At 37.9% G+C, this 19,939-nt stretch overlaps 1 protein-coding gene across 1 annotated transcript; it reads left to right on the forward strand.

Annotated features, from left to right (window-relative positions):
• Positions 1 to 1,034: 1,034 nt before the first annotated feature.
• Positions 1,035 to 18,546, forward strand: RWDD3 (RWD domain containing 3). Its single transcript, XM_043999947.1, has 4 exons — positions 1,035 to 1,164; positions 15,379 to 15,866; positions 18,194 to 18,309; positions 18,408 to 18,546. The coding sequence occupies exons 1-4, from the start codon at positions 1,080 to 1,082 to the stop codon at positions 18,520 to 18,522; spliced, it is 804 nt and encodes a 267-aa protein (XP_043855882.1). The 5' UTR covers positions 1,035 to 1,079; the 3' UTR covers positions 18,523 to 18,546.
• Positions 18,547 to 19,939: the final 1,393 nt, after the last annotated feature.

Genomic DNA, 19,939 nt, shown 5'->3' on the forward strand with positions numbered 1-19,939 from the left:
GGCCAGAGGCCGGGAGAGGGGAGTCAGTGGGAACTGTGAGATCTGAAACATCTGACTGTCACTCCCCTGTTCCCTCTTCCTTTGGTTTGACCTTGTTCTCCCTCCCCTTTTCCCCTTTGTTCCTGGAACACGTATGCATGTCTCCATACATTGATCACGAGCTAAACACGCACCCTGGGTGAGACAGGATCGGATGTTAGATTGTGAGCTCGCCCTAGTGTGCCTGGGGACTTCCTATATGGTCAAGGCATGTATTAGCTATTGCGACTCAGGCATTGAGTTTGCCCATTACTGAAGGAATGTAATAAATCTGTCTCTGCTTGACTTGGTGGTCTCCTCGAGTTATTTGGGTAAACTGAGGCAGTTTGCCCCAAACGCTCCCAATAACCCTTCAAGGTAGGTGCTATTATTATCCCCATTTTGTAGAAGAAACTGAGGCAAATAAGGATTAAGTGACTTGTTTGGAGGTCACACAGGAAGTGTTTGAGGCTGAATAACAATAATAATAATAATAATAATAATAATAATAATAATAATAAAAAATGATGAATAACAACAAGAACAGCTAACACGTATAGTACCTACTCCGTGCTTTACACTGTATTAAGCCCTTTGCAGTAGTTACCTTATTTGATCCTCACAACTCTGGAGGTAGGTGCTACTATTCGGGTGCCCCTCCCCCAAATTTTAGAGTTGAAGAAACTGAGGCAAACAGGTTAAGTAATTTAATCAGGGTCACCCAGCTAATGTCTGGGGCTGAATTTGAACCCAGGTCTTTCTGTCTCCAGGTCCAGCGGTCATTGGCGCCCCCTAGATGCGCACGAGGCAGAATAAGGTGCACTGGGAGGCCAGGGAAGACCCAGATTCTGCGGAGCCAAGAAGCAGCGATATCAGGATCTTCCTTTCGGAGCTCACTCTGGGAACTGGAGCACGTGGGCGCCCGATCTGGGGAGCCGCGGGAGGGGCTGGCGCGCCCTCTGGCGGCCGCGCAGGCGCCCTGCGGGCCGGCGCGTGCGAAGCGAGAGGGCGGAAGAGGCGGTGCATCTGCCAGGTGGTGCATCCGCCCAGCCGGCGGCGTCATGGGCGAGGTGGTGCAGGAGGAGCTCTCGGCTCTGGCGGCTATTTTCTGTGGGCCGGACGAGTGGGAGGTGATGAGCTGCTCAGGTGATCAACACTCTCCTTCCCCTCCGCGCTCCCCTCAGGCCTCCGGGAGCCTGACCCCACCTCGCTCGGGCTCCCTCGCGGCCCTAGGATGTAGGAGGCCGCGAGGGACCCTGGAAATCCCATGTTACAGGGCAGGCCGACCTCCAATGGCGGGCCCCCGAGCCTCAGCGATGGGCGAGGGGCCAGAATTCTAACACAGCCGTGGGAAATTCCTCACGTGTCCTTGGTTTAAGTGACCATCCCGAGGGGCGGAGTGGTAGCCCAGGCCTTAGAGCTGGGTTCTTTACTCGGGGTACCCCCAGTGGAATTGAGGATTGATCTCAGCGAATGGGGAAAGAACATCCATTTCACCAGCCTTAGGCTCCATTTGTAATTATGATCACACTTGCGTTTTGTTTTGTGCATTTCAAGGAAAACGCCTTTCCCGTCAAACGGCCCAGGGGGTCCGTGACCCCTGGGTTTGAATCATAGCTCAGATACTAGGTGGGTGAGCCAGGAACTTGACCTTCCTGACCCTCGATTTCCTCTACTGAAAAGTGGGGATTATAATATCTGTAGAGCCCAGTTTAGAAAGGGCCAGCCTTGGAGTCCCCCAGATCTCAGTGAAAGATTGGACTCAGACCAGCTGCAGTGTGATCCGGGGTAAGACACTTTAGCATCCCGGTGCTACAGGCTGTTCTAAAGCTGCCTGCCTCCTTCAGTGCACAGCATGGGTACCCTGGAGTCAGATAAAGGTACAGGTTTGCACCCCTCCCCTCGCAAACTCTTACCTCACAGGGTTATGAGGAATAAGGAAATATAAATGCAGGCTGTTACTATTTGGAATAGGAGCTACAGGGTGTGTGATTTAGGGCATTTGTCTATTTGAGTATGTATGGGATTGTTATATTTGTGTAGGATTGTTTATATACTCTTCTAGGAAACATGGTAAGATTTGGGTAGTCAAAATAGCTGTTATTTCACCATCTTGCCACCCTATTACTATATATCCTGTTCATTTGTTTATGGTATTTCCAATACCTTTTCTAGTTCCTTTCCCTGCTAGTTGCCCGTTCCTAAATCCTCATTTGAGTATAAACATAAGACTACCATGAAGATAGTCGCAATTTATTTGTCATCATCTATTGGGGGAGGATAATAAGGTAGGGAGATTTTAAATCCTCAAAAAAAAAAAGGAAAGGAAAAGATCCTTCAAACCAAGTCAACATATGCTTTGGTTCTTGGTGATTTCAGTACGAAGATGGTCACAGGGAAGAATGTTGAAAAACATGTTGGAAAATATGGCCCAAAGGTACCACAGATAGATACGTAAGCTTCTCAGAAACTTCATGCTTATATATTATGAATATTTTCTTCCAGAAGCTCATTGGAAAGACATTAGACATGGTGAGCACTGAATAATGTAATAAAAAAAATGAAATATACTATATCTAAACAGACAGGAAGTGGCTAGTTACTGATGTGAAATTCTGAAAAGAAACAGCTGTCTGTGTATAATCATACCATTGACTAGTGAGAATAAGGGTTACAATGGACATAGATTAGAAGAAAAGCTACAGATGAGAGGACAGTTCATGGGTGCGATAGCTTCAATCCGACCTATTTATACAAAATGGGTTGAAAATTGGGAAATGGAAAATAATTAAGATACTGACTTATTATTACCATTTCTTGCAAAAATATAACATGTAAAAGCAGTGGCTGCAGTGAGGAGAAATAAAGACTCAGACTGCATAATAAATAAGCATTTATTAAGTTCCTACTAAGTTTAAAGTACTGAATGGAAAAACCAAAATTAAACAATCCTTTCCCCCAAGTGCTTACTTTTTATTGAGGGAGATGTGGATAAATATCTAAATATATAATAAATTAATGGGGAGGGAGATGCTTGGGGAGTTTGAGGAGTGTATTGGAGGAAAAGAGGTATTCTTTTTTCTTTTCTTTTTTTGTGTGAGGCAATTGGGGTTAAGTGACTTGCCTAGGGTCACACAGGACACAGGACAGGTCACACTTATTAAGTGTAAAATGTATGAGGCCGAATTTGAACTCAGGTCCTCCTGAATCCAGGGCTGGTGCTCTATCCACTGCACCACCTAGCTGCCCTGGAAAAGAGGTATTCTTAAAGGTGAGGGGGAAGTGCATTCCAGGAATGGATGACAGTAGTGAAGCCAGTTTAGTTCCAGAAGGGAAGTAATTGATAATGAGGTTAGGAAAACAATTTGGGTCCAGGTTGTAAAGGGCTTTGAAAGCTAAATAAAGACACTTCTATTTGATTCTAGAGGCAATTAGAAACTGTTAGGGTTTTGCTATCAGAGGTGTCTCACAGGGTTAGGGAGAGGAGTGCTGGTGGTACTGGGGAATGAAACCCAAGACTGGAATAAGCTCTGCATGGATATACCTTATTCAAAAGAAGCAAGATAGGAGAAAGGGGATGGGTGGGAAGTAGCATACAATGAGTAGGTGTACTTATTTGAGGGAATCCAGGGGCTACAAGCATGATGGGGAAAGTCAATGAAAAAGCAGAAATTGCCACTGGAATATTTTATAGATCACCAGGTGATAAAGAAGAAAGATAGATTAGTTTGGGAAACATCACGAGCACAGAGGCATGATATACTAATGATGGGGGACTTAATTTTTCTCAGCATCTGTTAGAGCTCTTTGAGTCAAAAGCAGACCATCTAATAACTTATGGTGATACTTTCATTTTCAAAAAATAGAGAAGAACCAACAACGAGAACTTCTGTGCTAGATTTGATTCTTTTTTTTTTTTTTTTTTTTGGCTGGGCGATTGGGGTTGTGACTTGCCCAGGGTCAGACAGCTAGTAAGTGACAAGTGTCTGAGGGTGGATTTGAACTCGGGTCCTCCTGAATCCAAGGCCGGTGCTTTGTCCACTGCGCCACCTAGCTGCCCACTAGATTTGATTCTTACCAGCAAGGAGGAACTAATTGCTGAGGTGACAATAATGGGAACCTTGAGAAGGAACCACTCGTTTTTACAGTTTGTTATGGAGGAGAGAAAATCTAGGCATAGAACTTAGACATGAACCTTACATTTTGAGAAAGCAAAGTTTTGAAGAATTCAGAGGAAAGATAGGTAGGATCCCCTAGAGTAAAATACTTCATGGAAAGTCGCCCTGGGAGTGATAGGAGAGCCTCAAGAAGGAAATTCTGATGATACAAAGGGAAACAGTTGTAATGAGCAGAAATGGGATATTTCTGAAGAGACCTATGTGTATGCACAAGCACCAACCAACTCAGATTTTTTTTTTTTTGGTGAGGCAATTGGGGTCAAGTGACTTGCCCAGGGTCACACAGCTAGTAAGTGTCAAGCGTCTGAGGCCGGATTTGAACTCAGGTCCTCCTGAATCCAGGGCCGGTGCTCTATCCACTGTGCCACCTAGCTGCCCCTCAACTCAGATTTTAAAAAAGGTGAATAGAAGATGGATAAGGGAGCCAATTCAGATTTTTAAAAAGGTGAACAGAAAATGGAAGGCCAGGTAATGGAAGGTGAATATATGAGTGTGGCATGGGTAAGGAATACAGTTTATGTCAGGAATCCTAATGCTTAAAATGAAGAGAGGGTAATGATAGAAGCTAAGGACAACAAAGTGATTTAAAAAACCTTATATTGGGAGAAAAAGGTGGATTAAAGAAATAGGATCTTGACTTGGGATATATGGGATGATAACTGTCAACAGAAATAGCTGCTATGACAAAAATGACCAGCAAGGAGTTGATATTCAAGACAAGTAAGGAGATGGAGGTAGTATCTCATACTATTTTTGTGGAGAAGATGGAAAGAGATGGACTAGACCATAATACGGTCAAATGGATTCAGACTGTGCGGACAACCAAATGCAAAGAGTATGAATTCAGGGAGGTGTCTAATAGAGTATCCCCGAGATTTGTGCTTGGCTTTGTGATATTTAATATCTTTATCAGTGACTTGGATAAAGGCATAGATGGCATGCTCATCAATTTTGAGATGATACAAAGATAAGAGGGAGGGTTAATCCAGTAGATGAGTTAGGGTCCAAAAGGATCATGATAGGTTAGAGCAGGGGTTCTCAACCTGAGGTCTATGAATTTAAAAAATATTTTGAAAACTGTTTCAGTATAATTGGTTTCTTTCATAATCCTGTTTTTAAAAAATGTATTTAAAACATTTTGAGAAAGGGCCCATAGCTTTCACCAGATTTCCTTATATTAGAAATACATGTATGCGTGCATATATGTATATGTGTGTGTACATATATGTGTACACACATATATGTCATGTGTATGGGGATGATTATATCCATGGGACTTGGTGAGCATATAGGGAGAGAAGAGAAGAGGGCCCAGGACAGAGACTCCATACTTATGGCCTGCGATGTGGATTATAGATGTGTCAGTAAATGAGCATGAGATATGGTCATACAAGTATGAGGAGAACCAAGTCAGCAGATACTTAATCTCTTTTTCTGGGGGAGAGAGAATATAGCCTAGGGTAACACTGCTTTTGAATATAAAGTCACTTGTAAAACATGGAAAGTAGCATTGCTTCTTCAAACAGTGAAAATCAGTGGATATGAAAAGTTTAGAAAGCTTAACCAAAATAATTTCCTAGTCATGTATTTAAATAGTCCACTGATAACCCAAATATACAAAGACAACCTCCTTGCTCACCCCAAACTATTAAGAAAATTAACTTTATATCTCTTCAGCTTTATGTTATTCTCATTTTGGTTGATATTTTACTTAAAGCTAGCATGTGGCATGGGTGGGTGTGCATGCATGTCACACACACGTGCGCGTGCACACACACACACACACACACAGCCCTTGACAACCCCTTGAGCCAAATACTGTCTCTGCTGCTGATTTTATCTTGCATCTTTTTCACTTTCTCATTGGCTACTGAAATGTTAGAGTTAGTGGTAGTTCCACCGTCATCAATGATTAGCATAAATTCATATAAATACATTTCCATTTCACATTTATTTGTTTTTTCCCAGTTTCATCTATACATACACATATACATCTCTACATTCATCAATATATACATACATACATATCTGGTTTAGTTGGCTTTCATGCCTAGCTTTTTTGTGTACTCATTTTCCCCTCCAGTTGTTGCTCAGTAGTTTGTGTGGAGATACTGCTTGTAATCATTTCTTATCCTTTTTCATAGTATATTTCAATTGAGTTTCTGTACTAAACCAGTGTTGCCCTTGAGAGTTTATGTCTCTTTGTTGAAGTTGTTTCTGGGCCATTTTTCCCTTCTTATTGTGGTAACTTTTATATAGGGGAGAAGGGAAGGAAATTATTTATATAGCACTTACTTATGGTCCAGGCACCGTGCTAAGGGCTTACAAATATTATTTCATTTGATCCTCACAACAACCATGGGAGGTGGGGTCTATTATTACCCCCATTTTACAGATGAGGAAACTGAGGCAAACAGACAGCAACTTGCCCAGGGTCATATAGTTAGTATCAGAAGGGCAGTTTGAACTCAGGTCTTCCTGACGATAGGCCCAACACTCTATCCATCTGTACCACCTTGCTACCTAAGAAATGGTGATAAAATGAAAATTTAAGAGACAAATTAGCAGTGAAATGCTTTGTAATACTTGGGAAAGGCACTAATGTTAGGTAAAATGGTTAGTACAGATAACAATTATCTGGGTTAGTCATTTGTAAAATGTGCATACTGGGATAGTTATCCACATGATTGCAGAGAGCAGTATTAGGATTGGGTTCACATAGTTATAGAAGCTTCTTTCCCTTTATAGCTGGGAAGACAGAAAATTGAATTTCTTATATTTTTTGGGAGGGAAGCTATTGTGGTGGGGGTGGGGTGGGGTTGGTACTCTGTACATCTGAGTGATTAATGGACTACTGAAATGCATCACCGGGAAAGGTGATTTTTCCAACAAGGAAGAGGCACCTTTTTTAGAACCATTTTCCATGGCTTTCTGGGTTAAAAATTATGTTGACTCGCTTATATAAAAGAAAGAAAAGTGAAATGTTTTTCCACGTAAAAAGACCATTTTTTCGGTTCTTATTCCCTCAGTTTTTTATCCTCATTATTTAGTACTTGTAGTATTCAATCATGACTCTGTCGTAATAGTGTGTGTGGGTGTGGGGGTGTGGGGGTGTGTGTGGGGTGGGTGGGTGTGGGTGTGGGGTTACAAAGAGCTATGATGGCCAGGCCCTCAAGGAACTTTTAGTTTTGATACAATGTTCTTTCATTCCTCTCATCCTTTCTCTTTTGAATAGCTTGATTTCCTTATTCTCTACATCCTAATTTTTTCCCAAATGATTATTGATTATTTTTTACTGTACCCATTTTTTAAACTCTGATACCTTTTGTAGACTACTTAAAGGCATAATGATATTTCCATATTCAGCTTTTTACACCTCTTAGTTATGTGTTTATGGGAAAATGGGTGCAGGCTTCCAGAATAATGACCCCTCATTTATCATGAGTGGGAAAGGTGTGGTTTCTTAGGTTATAAGTATAAGCCTGAGAAATTGAAAAATGTAACCTGGGTCAGAAAGAAAGGAAGAAAAGAGTCTTTGACTTGGGATACAAATGTAGAAAACAAGAGAACAGAGCCTTAATAATGAGGACACTGTGGACTTTTTATCAGCTGTTAAATTGAGCATGACTTTAAAGCCATGCCTCCTAATTAATTTAATTCAGTATTCTGGCATCAATAAGTAATTAAATTATAAAAGAACTTAGTATAACATCCTAGCACTTTTTGTTACTGAAAAGTTCTTTGGGAAGTGGGGCATTTCACTGAATGTAATAGTGGTGTTTTTTAATGTGCTATTTAGAGAGCAGGGTAGTTTTATAACTTCCATTGTTAGTGTCCAAATTACATATAAAGAAAGGTGGGGTAGGGAGCAGAAATTTACAGTTATAATCTCGCTCTTTGATATTCCCCTATAGTGGCTGGACTCCGCAATGAATATCTGTTCCTCTTGCTACTGGGATACAGTGAAGATGAGAGAGGGATTGTAGCTTTGGTGCAGAAATAGTGAGCTATTTTGCTGTTCTGAGGTAGGGTCTAGAGGGGTGTGTGTGTGTGTGTGTGTGTGTGTGTGTGTGTGTGTGAGACAATCAACATGCCACAAAATGATTCTATATTGCAAAGAATAGTGTGGAATAGTGAAAAAATTGCTGGACAGGGGAAGCCTAGTAGGTAATTAGTTGTGTGACCACAATCAAAGTCCCAACCTCTTGGACACTCATTTTCCTCATCTTTAAAGTGGGAATTACAATATAGTACCTAAGGTACCTACCTCAGGCTATTTTGAAGCTTACGTGAAATAATATATGTGAACCTTATTATAATAAAATACTGTAAACCTTCAAGCACTATATAAATATCAATTATAAGAATTCAATGATATAGAATCCTGAGTTTGAATCTAATCATTCCATGTTGATTGAGTTATCTTTTGTGAACTAAGGTTTACATTTTTTCTTTTAACAAAATGTGTTTTTAAATAGGTACTGAGTTTATTTATTACTTACATTTTCCTGCTATTAAGGAGGAAATTACAGAATTTTGTTCTTTCTTGAGAATTTATTCTATCTCCCAACAAAGGGTAAAATATATATTTTCCTTTTTTTAAATGGCTCCTGGCTTTAAAAAAAGAAACTAACTGATAATTTCATTACTATAAGTCAGGAACTTCCTCTACAAATTCTGATTTGTACCTTTTCTGTAATTTAGAGTTTTAAGTTCACTCACTCAACAAGTATTTATTACATACCTACTACACACCAAACACTGTGTGAGGTTCTACAGATTCAAAGACAAAACCAGAAGCACTGCCCTTAAGGAACTTACATTCTATTGGGGGAAAGCAATAAGTATGTGCAAACAGTTATTTTTTGTAATGGGAGGGAGGGCACCAGCAATTTGTGGGGAGAAGGATGGGCGTCCTCTAGGACGTACTTGACTTGAACTTTAAAGGAAACTAGAGATTCTAAGAGGCAAAGGTGAAGAAGAGTGTCTATTCTGGGGCATGGGGCACAGGGCACAGGTTATGCAAAAGCATGCGTGGGAGATGGTTTAATGTTTTCAGGGAACAGCTAGGCCAGTTTGCCTAGAATGAAAGGACACCACTATAATACATGCCCCTTGTCACCTTTCACCAAAAGTATTGTAATAGCTTCCTAATTGGTCTCCCTGCCCCTAGTCTTTCTTCTTTCCAAACCCTTTTTCACATAGTCATATTGTGAGTGGAGAAAAGAGTATAAGTGTGAGATACAGTGTGGAAGTGGAATTGATAAGACTTTGCAATTGATTTTATATGAGGTGTGATGGAGAGCGCAGAGTAGAGACTTACTTGACTTTTGAGGTTGTGAACCTGAGTAACCAGAAGGATGGGGGTGGCTTGAGTACAAAGAGGAAATTTAGGAAGGAAAAGGTTTTTTTTTGTTTGTTTTATGGGAAAAAATTAGTTCTATGTTAAGTTTGAGATGCTTATTTGGAGTTGACTAGTTGGCAATTGGCAATATGACTGGGGCTCAAGAGAGAGACTTGGGCCAGATATGTAGATCAGGGAGACATTTGTAGGAGATGAAATAGAGAGAATGAAAATCATTGCTTCCATGTGTGTAAAGATATTTCTTTCCTTCCTAGTTCATTTTTGTTAAAATCTTCCCTACACTTATTTGAGTGGTAACTTACATGAATTTTTATGAAAACAACTTTCTAAGAATATTGAAAAATTATTATAAATAAGGGCAATCTGTGTTTTTTGCCCAATCAGAAACATTTCCTTTTCCATCAATACATAGGATATATTATATTGATAGATTCTTTTGGCTTTAATGCGATGTGGTCAGTCCTGTGCCTTACTCAAAAACTCATTACAGGAAGCACATTTTTTTAAGCTGTCAATTGGATAACCTATTAAAACTAAAGGCAGCTCATGAACTCAAGTATTTAGGAGAAAACTATATTCTTATAATGCAGTTAGTTTATAGAATTTAAGTTTCTTGAGAGAAAGACTTGTTCGTTATTATTTTTTTGTATCTATATCTCTAGTACCATGCTATCTATGCCTTTATCCATGACATTGATAAAAGTGTCAAACATCACAAGGCCAAGGCCAAATCGCTGGGGTATGCCAATAAAGACTTCCCATCACATTGATATGAAATCATTAGAAGTCTGTGAGTCTGGTCATCTAACTAGTTCTGAATCCATTTGACTGTGTTATATGGTTCATATGGCTATCTTCTCCACAAAAATTGTATGAGATACTTTCTCAAAATCTTTGCTGAAATTGAGGAAATCCATACCTACTTCATTCCTCTCCTCTACTAACTTAAAAATCTTCTTAAAAAAGGCAACCAGGATCTAGTACCACTGGTTTTTGACAAAGCCATGCTGGATCTTTGTAATCATCGCTTCTCTTTCTAGGTGTCTGCCAGCTATCTCCTTAATGAACCATTATAGAATTTACCCAGGAATCAAAATAAAGCTCCCTGCTGGCCTATAGTTTTCAGATACTTTTCCCCTTTTTGAAAATTTGGAAAATGGCCTTTCTCTAATTTTGTGGTACCTCTCTTGTTTCCCTTGATCTTTCAAATATCACTGACAATGTCTTAAGCAATTATATCTGCCAGGTCCTCCAGGACTCAAGGATATAGGAAACCTGGGCAAGGTAACTTGAATTCAAGGGCAGCCTGGGTGGTCTCTTACTACATCCTTACTTATCTTGGGGACTAATTCCTTGTTAGGCATTTTTGTTCTGTCATTTCTAGTTTAAAGGTTATGTCAGCGAGAACAGGACAAAAAATTAGAATCAAGCAATTCTCCCTTCTCTTTGTTGTCAGTTATCATTCTCCAGTAAGTCCTAAGGAAAGATCCTGTCTATCCCTTAGATGGCTGCCATGCTGCTTTCCAGAGAACAATTGACCATATTGAAGAGGATCAATTGGAGCCTTCCTTTTTTGGAAGGTGTCACTTGAAGACGCCACCAACCTTGAATTTCTAGAGTTCTTGTCAATCCTTTTGGATAGAGGAAAATCACACAAGGATTAGTCAACCAAAAGAGTGTAGATTTAGATCCAGAAGAGATTTTAGAGATCATATCCAACCCATTAATATTACAAATGAGGATATTGAAGCCAAGAGAGGTTAAATGACTTGCTCAAGTCCACACCAATGATCGGAAGTGCCAGGATCAAAATTTAAGTCCTTTAAATCCAAATCCAATGCTCTTTTCTGTATACTGTGCCATTTCTGGCCCTCAAATTATGTGTTAGCTCATTTATGGTACTAGAGTTCTAGTTTGTTACAATTTTTATTCTAAAATTACCCTAGTTTATACTTTATTTACTACTTCCAAAACGTTATTTCATAGATTCTTTAGTGCTAAAATTCAATCGCCTCTTAACATTAAAGTTTCATTTTTTCTTTTGCTGCATGTACTTGGTTTATTCTTATTCACATGATAGGAAGTCAGATTCTGTGATGAAAATGTACTTCTTCAACTCTTAAGAACCACATACAATGCTTTAAATTAGTAAATAAAGATGACTGTAAGATTTCATCTCACACCTAGCAAAAAGAAAATGTAACAAAAGATGGGGATAGTCACTTTTGGTAAGGTCATGGAAAGACACACTAATGTACAATTGGTGGAGTTGTGATCTGGTCCAGACATTCTATAATGTAATTAAGAAACTGACTAAAATATCCATACCTTTTAATTCAGAGATCTCACTGCTAGGAATAAATTCCAAGAAGGTCATTGATAAAAATGTATCATATGTAGTAATGTATCAGATGTATTATATTTATGGCAGCATTTTTTGTAGTAATAAAGAAATGAAAACAATGTAGATGACCATTGACTGGGGAATGGCTAAACATTTGTGGGACATGGATATAATAAAATATTATTATAGCACTATAGGCAATGATGAACATACTGTATCCAGAGAAGTATGAGAAAACATAAACTAGAACAAAGTGAAGTAATCAGAGTCAGGAAAACTATAAACAATGACAACATAAATGATAAAACAATCAGAACTAAATGATGTAAAATTAGACTGATTAAATAAGTTTGGGCTCCTGAAAGAAGATGTGAAAATGTACCTTCTTTTCACCTTTGAAAAAATGGGCATGGCATGTAATTTCAGACTTAGATGATGTATTGATTATTTTTGCTGAATGGTTTTTTTCCCTCATTTATTTTTTATTCTTTGTTTTAAGGGTTTAATTTTTGGGAGGGGCAGAGAGGACAGATAGATTAGGAAATGAAGGTGATAAAACAACAACAATAATAAATCGAATTTATATAGCCTTTTAAGGTTTGCAAAGCTCTTTAAATATATTGTATCATTTTTCCTTTGCAATATCCCTGTGAAGTAGGTACTATTATCCTCATTTTACAGATGAGAAGACTGAGACATGGAGGTTGAATGACTTGCCCAGAGTCATACAAGTGTAAGTGTCTGAAACTGGATTTGAACTCAGGTCTCGACTCTAGATACAGAACTTTATCTGTAGTACCAGCCTGTAGTACCAGCCTGTAGTACCAACCAATCAATGCCTACAGCCTTGAGAGGTTGTGACCTACCCAGAGTCACACAGGCAGTATGTTGAACTTCATTTTTCATGTTAAAAGGATAATCTTCAGACTAGTGTTCTACCAGTAACTGAAGGCAACTATGTGGCTCAGTGGATAGAGTGCTGGGCCTGGAGTCAGGAGGATCTGAGTCTGAATCCAGCCTCTGTGACTATAGGCAAGTTACTTGATCCTGTTTTCCTCAGTTTCCTCTTCTGTAAAGTGAACCAAAGGAGGAAATGGCAAGCCACTCCAGTGTCTTTGACAAGAAAGTCCCAAATGGGATCATGAAGAGTTGGACATGACTGAAATGACTGAACAACAACTGGTAACTGCAACCCCAAAGACTATCTGGGGTAATTTCTTTGCAGTTGGCTTCAGACTTCTCACAGTCATTCCTTCCATAAATAATGACAATTCTCATACTTTCTAAAAACCTTTATAATCAAAGCAGGTTACCAAAGTACGTTATCGGATACTATAGATGGTTACTTGAAAGGGAAGCTTAAAACTTACTATATACAACATAAAGTCATTGGAATGGAAGAGACCAGGAACCATTTAATCCATTTCTTATCTATGAGGCAAATGATTTTTAAAACTCTTTTTTGAAGGAGATTTGTACTCTTCTTCAAATAACTAATACCAATGTCTGTAATTGTTTTGGAGGTATTGAATACCAACCTGGACTTTAATAACATTTTAACTCCAAAAAAGTACTTTCACATGGGAGCCAGTAGTATGCTTAAATGTCGTGCAGATGTGCCTTTTAATTCACTGGGAGAAAGTAGCTCTTAATGGGAAAAATACCTTTTGGGGGGTTGAAGTACCAACTTTCTTTAACCCTTTTCTAATGTCTGTCTTTGTTATGGTTTAGGTCAAGCCAAGAAATTAGAGAGACAGTGCTTCAACTTTCCTTGAGAATTCGGATCCCACAAAGGCACTATCTTGAGTGGGGGTGGTATTAGGTGGATATCTTTGCTTTACATTAGGTTAGAATCTGCTTTTTGAATTAGTGGTTTAGATAGTAATCAAAACCAATATTTCCACTTGTGTTCAACAAATTATATGTCAATTGTATAGTTTTAATTCTCTAATATTTAAAACTATAGTTGAAGGAGTCAGTATTCACAGATTTTCTTTCTTTTTTTTTTTTTTCTGCAGGCAATGGGGGTTAAGTGACTTGCCCAGGGTCACACAGCTAGTAAGTGTCAAGTGTCTGAGTCTGGATTTGAACTCAGGTCCTCCTGAATTCAGGGCCAGTGCTTTAACCACTGCGCCATCTAGCTGCCCCCATAGATTTTCATTTATGAATGTAGGGGAGCAATTTTAATATTCCATTTCTTAAAATGGAATCGTGTGGGGGCAGCTAGGTGGCGCAGTGGATAAAGTACTGGCCCTGGATTCAGGAGTTCCTGAGTTCAAATCCGGCCTCAGACACTTGAGACTTTACTGGCTGTGTGACCCTGGGCAAGTCACTTAACCCCCATTGCCCCACCAAAAAAAAAAATGGAATCGTGACTATATTAGATTGGTATTGTAGTGGTCTTAGTCTTGAAGCTGGTGAACAATGATTTTCAGGTATGAAAATGAGAAAGCATTTGACTTCCTATCATGTGAAAAAGAGAATAAAAAAGTGCTTGCAGAGAAAGAGGTTGAGATAGGCACTAACTTGAACTTCAAAGAAATTCATTTGTGCACCCAGTTGTTGTATTCTGCCTTTCTGATCTGTTTGCTTCTGCCCCCTGTAGAATGAATCAGTCTGACATTTTATCAACTTTTTTGAAAAGTGAGGTGAAATGAAGTAGAACACATCAAAGGGGTGAAGCAGAGCAGATCTGAAAGAGAACAGAATTCTTTAATACTTGGTGTCTGCTTTTTTCTTGTTCTTAAAGAGCTAGAGTGGTTTTGGTTGATATCCACTCGTTTTTACTTCTTGATATTACCTTACTGTTAATATTGAATTGGACATATTTAAGGAAAAAAGGTCTGTTTGGAACACTGACATAAACTTACCATATTTCCTTTAATTACTTTGATAATTTTTTCTATTTCAGTTTTCAAAAGTCTGTTTCCTGATTTGGTATTACTCTATATCCTTGATTTGTATATATAATCTACAATTTCTTTGAAAACTCACAGTTTTTGTCTGTAGTCAGCATTTTCACCCAAGTTCAAGAGGAACTAACTTTTTGTCAGGACTAGGTAGACTGAGTATAATTGATTGTTAAGTGCTTGAAGTAAATCATTTCTAAATAAAAGCTTCCTTAGCAGTCAGTGACACTTGATGACTTGAAAGTTTTCACATTGAATTATGGTAAAACATTTTGAAATAAGCCTTCCTTAACCCATCTTAATTCTAGTACTTTCCCTCTGTTAATTATTTCCTATTTATCTTGTGTATAGCTTGTTATGTATATATTTCTTTCCATGTTGTCTCTCCCATTAGATTGTATGTCCCTTGAGGGCAAAGTCTGTCTCCTGTACTAAGCACACAGTGCCTGGTACTGGCACATGTGTGCTTAATAAGTGTTTATTGATTGACTGTACTGTTAAATTATTAATGTTCTATTGAAATTGAATTATGCACAGTTGATGATTATTTTGGATCTCTTCCAGAAACAAATGGAGCTTCATTCAGAATTAAGACAAGTGGACAAGGATTTTTGGATGAAAATATACCATTAAAACTATCATTTCATTTACCAGCTACTTACCCATTTTGTCTACCAGGGATCTCAGTTGACTCTCAGCACCTTACCAGGGCACAGTGCATAGTTATAAAAGAGAAGCTACTTGAACAAGCAAAAAAACTTTTGTCTGAGCCGATGGTACATGAGCTGGTTCTCTGGATTCAACAAAACCTCAAGCACATTGTTGGACAACCAGAAACAGCTGTTACCTCTGAAGACTGTACTTTGTCAACAAGAACATCTATGGACGATGGAACATGGATAGCCCTTTTGCATTTAGACCACATGAGAGCAAAGACTAAGTATGTCAAAACTGTGGAGAAGTGGACTTCAAATTTAAGACTTACCGGAAGACTGATATTTTGGGGAAAAATAATACTCATTCTTCTACAAGGAGACAGAAACAGTATCAAGGTGCCAAAATTGAACACTTAGTGAAAGTTTGTTTATTTTGTTATTTAAAAATAGATCATAAAGGAGTGTTTCCTTGCAGTTAGTAAGGATGGGCAAATTATTAGGGATATATCTGTAGTCTATATTACTGTTGTTATAAGTATTTATTTTCTTTGAAAGAATGTCTTTGTCTACTGGTAACATAACGAATTTATAAAGCCTTAAAATTTTTTTTGTTTTTATTTATTAACTTATGTTATTCAAAGTTAGTGGCTAATAACAGATATGAGATAAAGAAGATATGTGTGTGTGTGTGTGTATGTATATACTCACACACACACACACACACACACACACACACACACCCCTATTCCTGTGTCTTACAGTATTGGAGAAACTTAAGTTTTGTCCCACTGTTTGATTTTCATTTAAGGATCAGCCTACATTTAGAGAGGCTCGTTGCTAAAATGTTAGCCTGGATAATTAATTTTATGGCCATAGTGATACATGAAAGGGCTTTTAACAGAAGTAGTACTCACGTCAATGAAATGACGTCTTTAGAAGTAATAAGATATTAATTTCTATATATATTATAAAGGTGCATATATAAATGCATGTAAATGCATGTTTGTATATAGTTCCTCATAGGCACAGGAAGGCATAGTATGTTTGGGATAAGCAATCATTTTTTTTTCTCATCTCTTGGCAATTAAAAAAGTCAAGGTGACTTTTTCGGGTGTCTATACTGCTTGGAGAGAGTGGTATGTCTTATAACTGAGATTTAGTTTCAGAGAGGTAAAACTATTATTGCTGTCAGTTCATTACCTCCTGCCACCCTTTTTTCTTTCTACCTGACTTGTCTCAGCAGCTGCTTTCAAAATCAAGTCCCTTTTTACATTTTATATATCTCTTGAAATTTGTATAACCTATTTGTCTTGGGAACCAGAAGAGAAAAGATGTTATTAAGATTAAAATATTTAACAGTTATAGTATATTACTAAGTTTTGTTCTTCTAGGTAAGTCAAAGTACCAAGTATTAAAAAAAATTACTTTTAATTTTTTTTATCTCAGATAACATGTAATCATAGACTTAAAAACATTGGTATTGCTGTTTCATAGTGTAATCTTATTATCAAACATTATCTTGGTATTTACCCAGATTAGTATTGAATTATATAGTTAAAACAAATGATCAGATTTTATTTGTATCGTTTTTTGGGGGCTGTGAAAGTTTTCCATATGTTTCAAGGTAATTTGCATTGAATCTAGAGTAATTGAATTGTTTAAGGCAAAATATTCAGATAGAGATCTAGATCCATTTGCTTATTCATATACCATCCAAAGACATTAGGGACCTGTGATTTCTTCAGTATTGGAATTCTGGTGTGAGAGTATTCCTCCTTTTAAACAGATTGCAAACCGTCTGTAGATGTAGTTTCAGACCACTACCTGAGACTCAGGAGGATTTAATGACTTATCCACAGTCATATAGCCAATATTTCCTAAGTTAGACTTGAACCCAGAGTTTCCTTAGTTCAAGATGAGTCTTCTACCCACAACCACACTGCCTCTCAAAACAAGTAAATGAAGTTATAATAGACAAATTAATTTGGTTAAGGTAGTCAACAAGCATCTATATGACTTGGAACACATCAGTGGATATAGACACAACATTGGCAAATTTCTCTTTTTAGAGTTTACTTTTTAACCTGCCTGAATACTGGAATTCTGAAAAAATGTTTGTTTTCAGATTTTTGAAAGATCCTGTATTAATGTGAAGAGTTAGATCATACCAATTTGAAGACAGGTTGTGTGTTGTAGTAGATAGAGAGCTGGCCTTAGAATTAGAAGACTTGTGTTATAGCAACACTATGTTACTGAGCAATTGCCATCTGTATTAGAAGAGGGAATTTCCTCACTAAGAGTTCCTTCACCAATAAAATCACATTGTGGGGGGGTCAGCTAGGTGGCACAGTGGATAGAGCACTGGCCCTGAATTCAGGAGGACCTGAGTTCAAATTCTGCCTCAGACACTTGATACCTCCTAGCTATGTGACCCTGGGCAAGTCACTTAATCTTCATTGCTCCTCCAAAAAAAAAATCACAGTGTGGGACAAGAATTTTTTGAATATATTCTAAACATATTCATTGAGACCATGAATATGGCATGAAAATATCTGATTCTTCCTGTCATCTGTATGCAAATTCAGGGGGGGGGTAACTGTAAAAATATGGTCTAGGAAATGTATGTTTTTTATATATGAAATAAACCCTGTATGTTTATCACTTTTAAAACTAAATCTCTAAGATAGTAAGATATGTATTTAATGTCCTGATTTATCATTTAGGAATACCTGATTCTTCAGAAAACCTCCAAAGTTGATGTGGACTCAAGCGGAAAGAAATGCAAAGAGAAAATGATTAGTATACTCTTTGAAACAAAAGTACAGATGGAACACAAAAGGTATAATTTAGTACTATTGCAGATAGAAAAGCAACTGAATCGATAATTACCTTCTGACAAATCTGGGCATATTCATGAGTTTCTCTTGTATAATGTAGGTTCTTGGCATTTGAAGTCAAAGAGTATTCATCGTTGGATGAGCTACTAAAGGAATTTGAAGCTGCAGGACTTAAGGAGCTGTTCTCTGAGTTTGTACTTCCACTGGTAAAATGAAATAAAAACAATATTTTAGTAAAACAGGAATTGCATTGCTTGGTTTCTGTGAGAATTATTTCTAAACACTTTTGCGGAGCAACTTTATTTTATTTTTTTGGAATAAAATGTGAAAACAACTCAAGGAAAAAACAACTTACATTTCATTAAAAAGTTAGATTAATTAAGCAAATATTTATTTAAATATCTATGTTCAAGTCAATGTGTTAAGGTCTAAGAATAGAAAGGAAAAGAAAAATGGTTTTGACTTTGCTTTGATGTTTACCAAGAAAGTCCGAGTTTAATTATTGACACATTTTTGAAAACCAAAGTGTGACGAATTGATGGTAAATTCTAACATCTTTCTAGGTTATACATTTCTCCTTTCACACATCAGTTTCTTAACTGTAACCTGACTGAACCTGAAGAAGTCCTTGTTTTTATGAGAAATTTTTTTTCTGAAAGTCTTTATCACTTTTGTCTAAAATAAATTATATAGGGGACATCTAGGTGGTGCAGTGGATAAAGTACAGGCCCTGGATTCAGGGGGACCTGAATTCAAATCTGGCCTCAGACACTTGATACTTACTAGCTATGTGACCTTGGGAAGTCTCTTAACCCTCATTGCCCCTTCCCCCAATTATATATAACATTATTTATTTTTATATTTTAATTTTTTAAAACAACGTTACTATCTTAGATACAGTTTTTTTCCTTTCAAGGAATGTAAATTGAAAGACTCCTCAGAGGTCTAATTCAACCTACACTTGAACAAAGACCCCTCTATAACTAACATATGTGACGAATGAAGAAATAGAAAACATTTATTAAGTACCTACTAGTGATGGGCACTGTGTTGGGAATACCAGTTTTTTTTTTTAAAGTTCCTGTCTTGGATGAGCTTGCATTTTAATAGGGGAAGATAGCACACATAAGAAAGTGGGGGCTGGTGAAGGGAGTTTTGGTCTGGGAAATCACAGGAATTGTGAATGGAGTGTAACGATTGGAATAACGCCACCTGCTGGATACTTACTGTAGAGGAGTTCTGCCCATGAAGGGAACGTCTTTGAGGGCAAGACCAGGAGTCTTTTCTTTGGCGGGGAGGAAGTGACGCATACTAGTGGGAGGAGGAAGGAAGAGACTGGCGCTCGGTCTGGCTCTCTTTCCTCTGGACTCTGGCGGAGAAGGGAGCTAGAAATGTGCTCTCCCTTTAATAGATAGGAATCTAGGCCTTTTTCTCTCTCTTTACCAAATTCTTATTCTCCTTAATAAATGCTTAAAAGTCTAACTCTTGCTAAAGCTTATAATTTATTGGCGACCACTCATTAGATATTTTAGACAGTTTAGCTAGAATTTTAGCCCTTAACAGATGGCTGACCACGAAGAGGAAAGCTAAACTTCAGTCTTCTTCTGATCTGCTGGTTGGGTAAGAAATTTC

This window comes from Dromiciops gliroides, chromosome 4, assembly GCF_019393635.1.
Source record: "Dromiciops gliroides isolate mDroGli1 chromosome 4, mDroGli1.pri, whole genome shotgun sequence".
NCBI classification, from domain to species: Eukaryota; Metazoa; Chordata; class Mammalia; order Microbiotheria; family Microbiotheriidae; genus Dromiciops; species Dromiciops gliroides.

What these genes read in the sequence shown, in the direction of transcription:
- RWDD3 (XM_043999947.1), top strand. Translation starts at nt 1,080, where the DNA reads ATGGGCGAGGTGGTGCAGGAGGAGCTCTCGGCTCTGGCGGCTATTTTC. An exon ending in GGAGGTGATGAGCTGCTCAG is followed by an intron (nt 1,165 to 15,378) that starts GTGATCAACACT and finishes GATCTCTTCCAG; the next exon opens with AAACAAATGGAGCTTCATTC. An exon ending in GTACAGATGGAACACAAAAG is followed by an intron (nt 18,310 to 18,407) that starts GTATAATTTAGT and finishes TGTATAATGTAG; the next exon opens with GTTCTTGGCATTTGAAGTCA.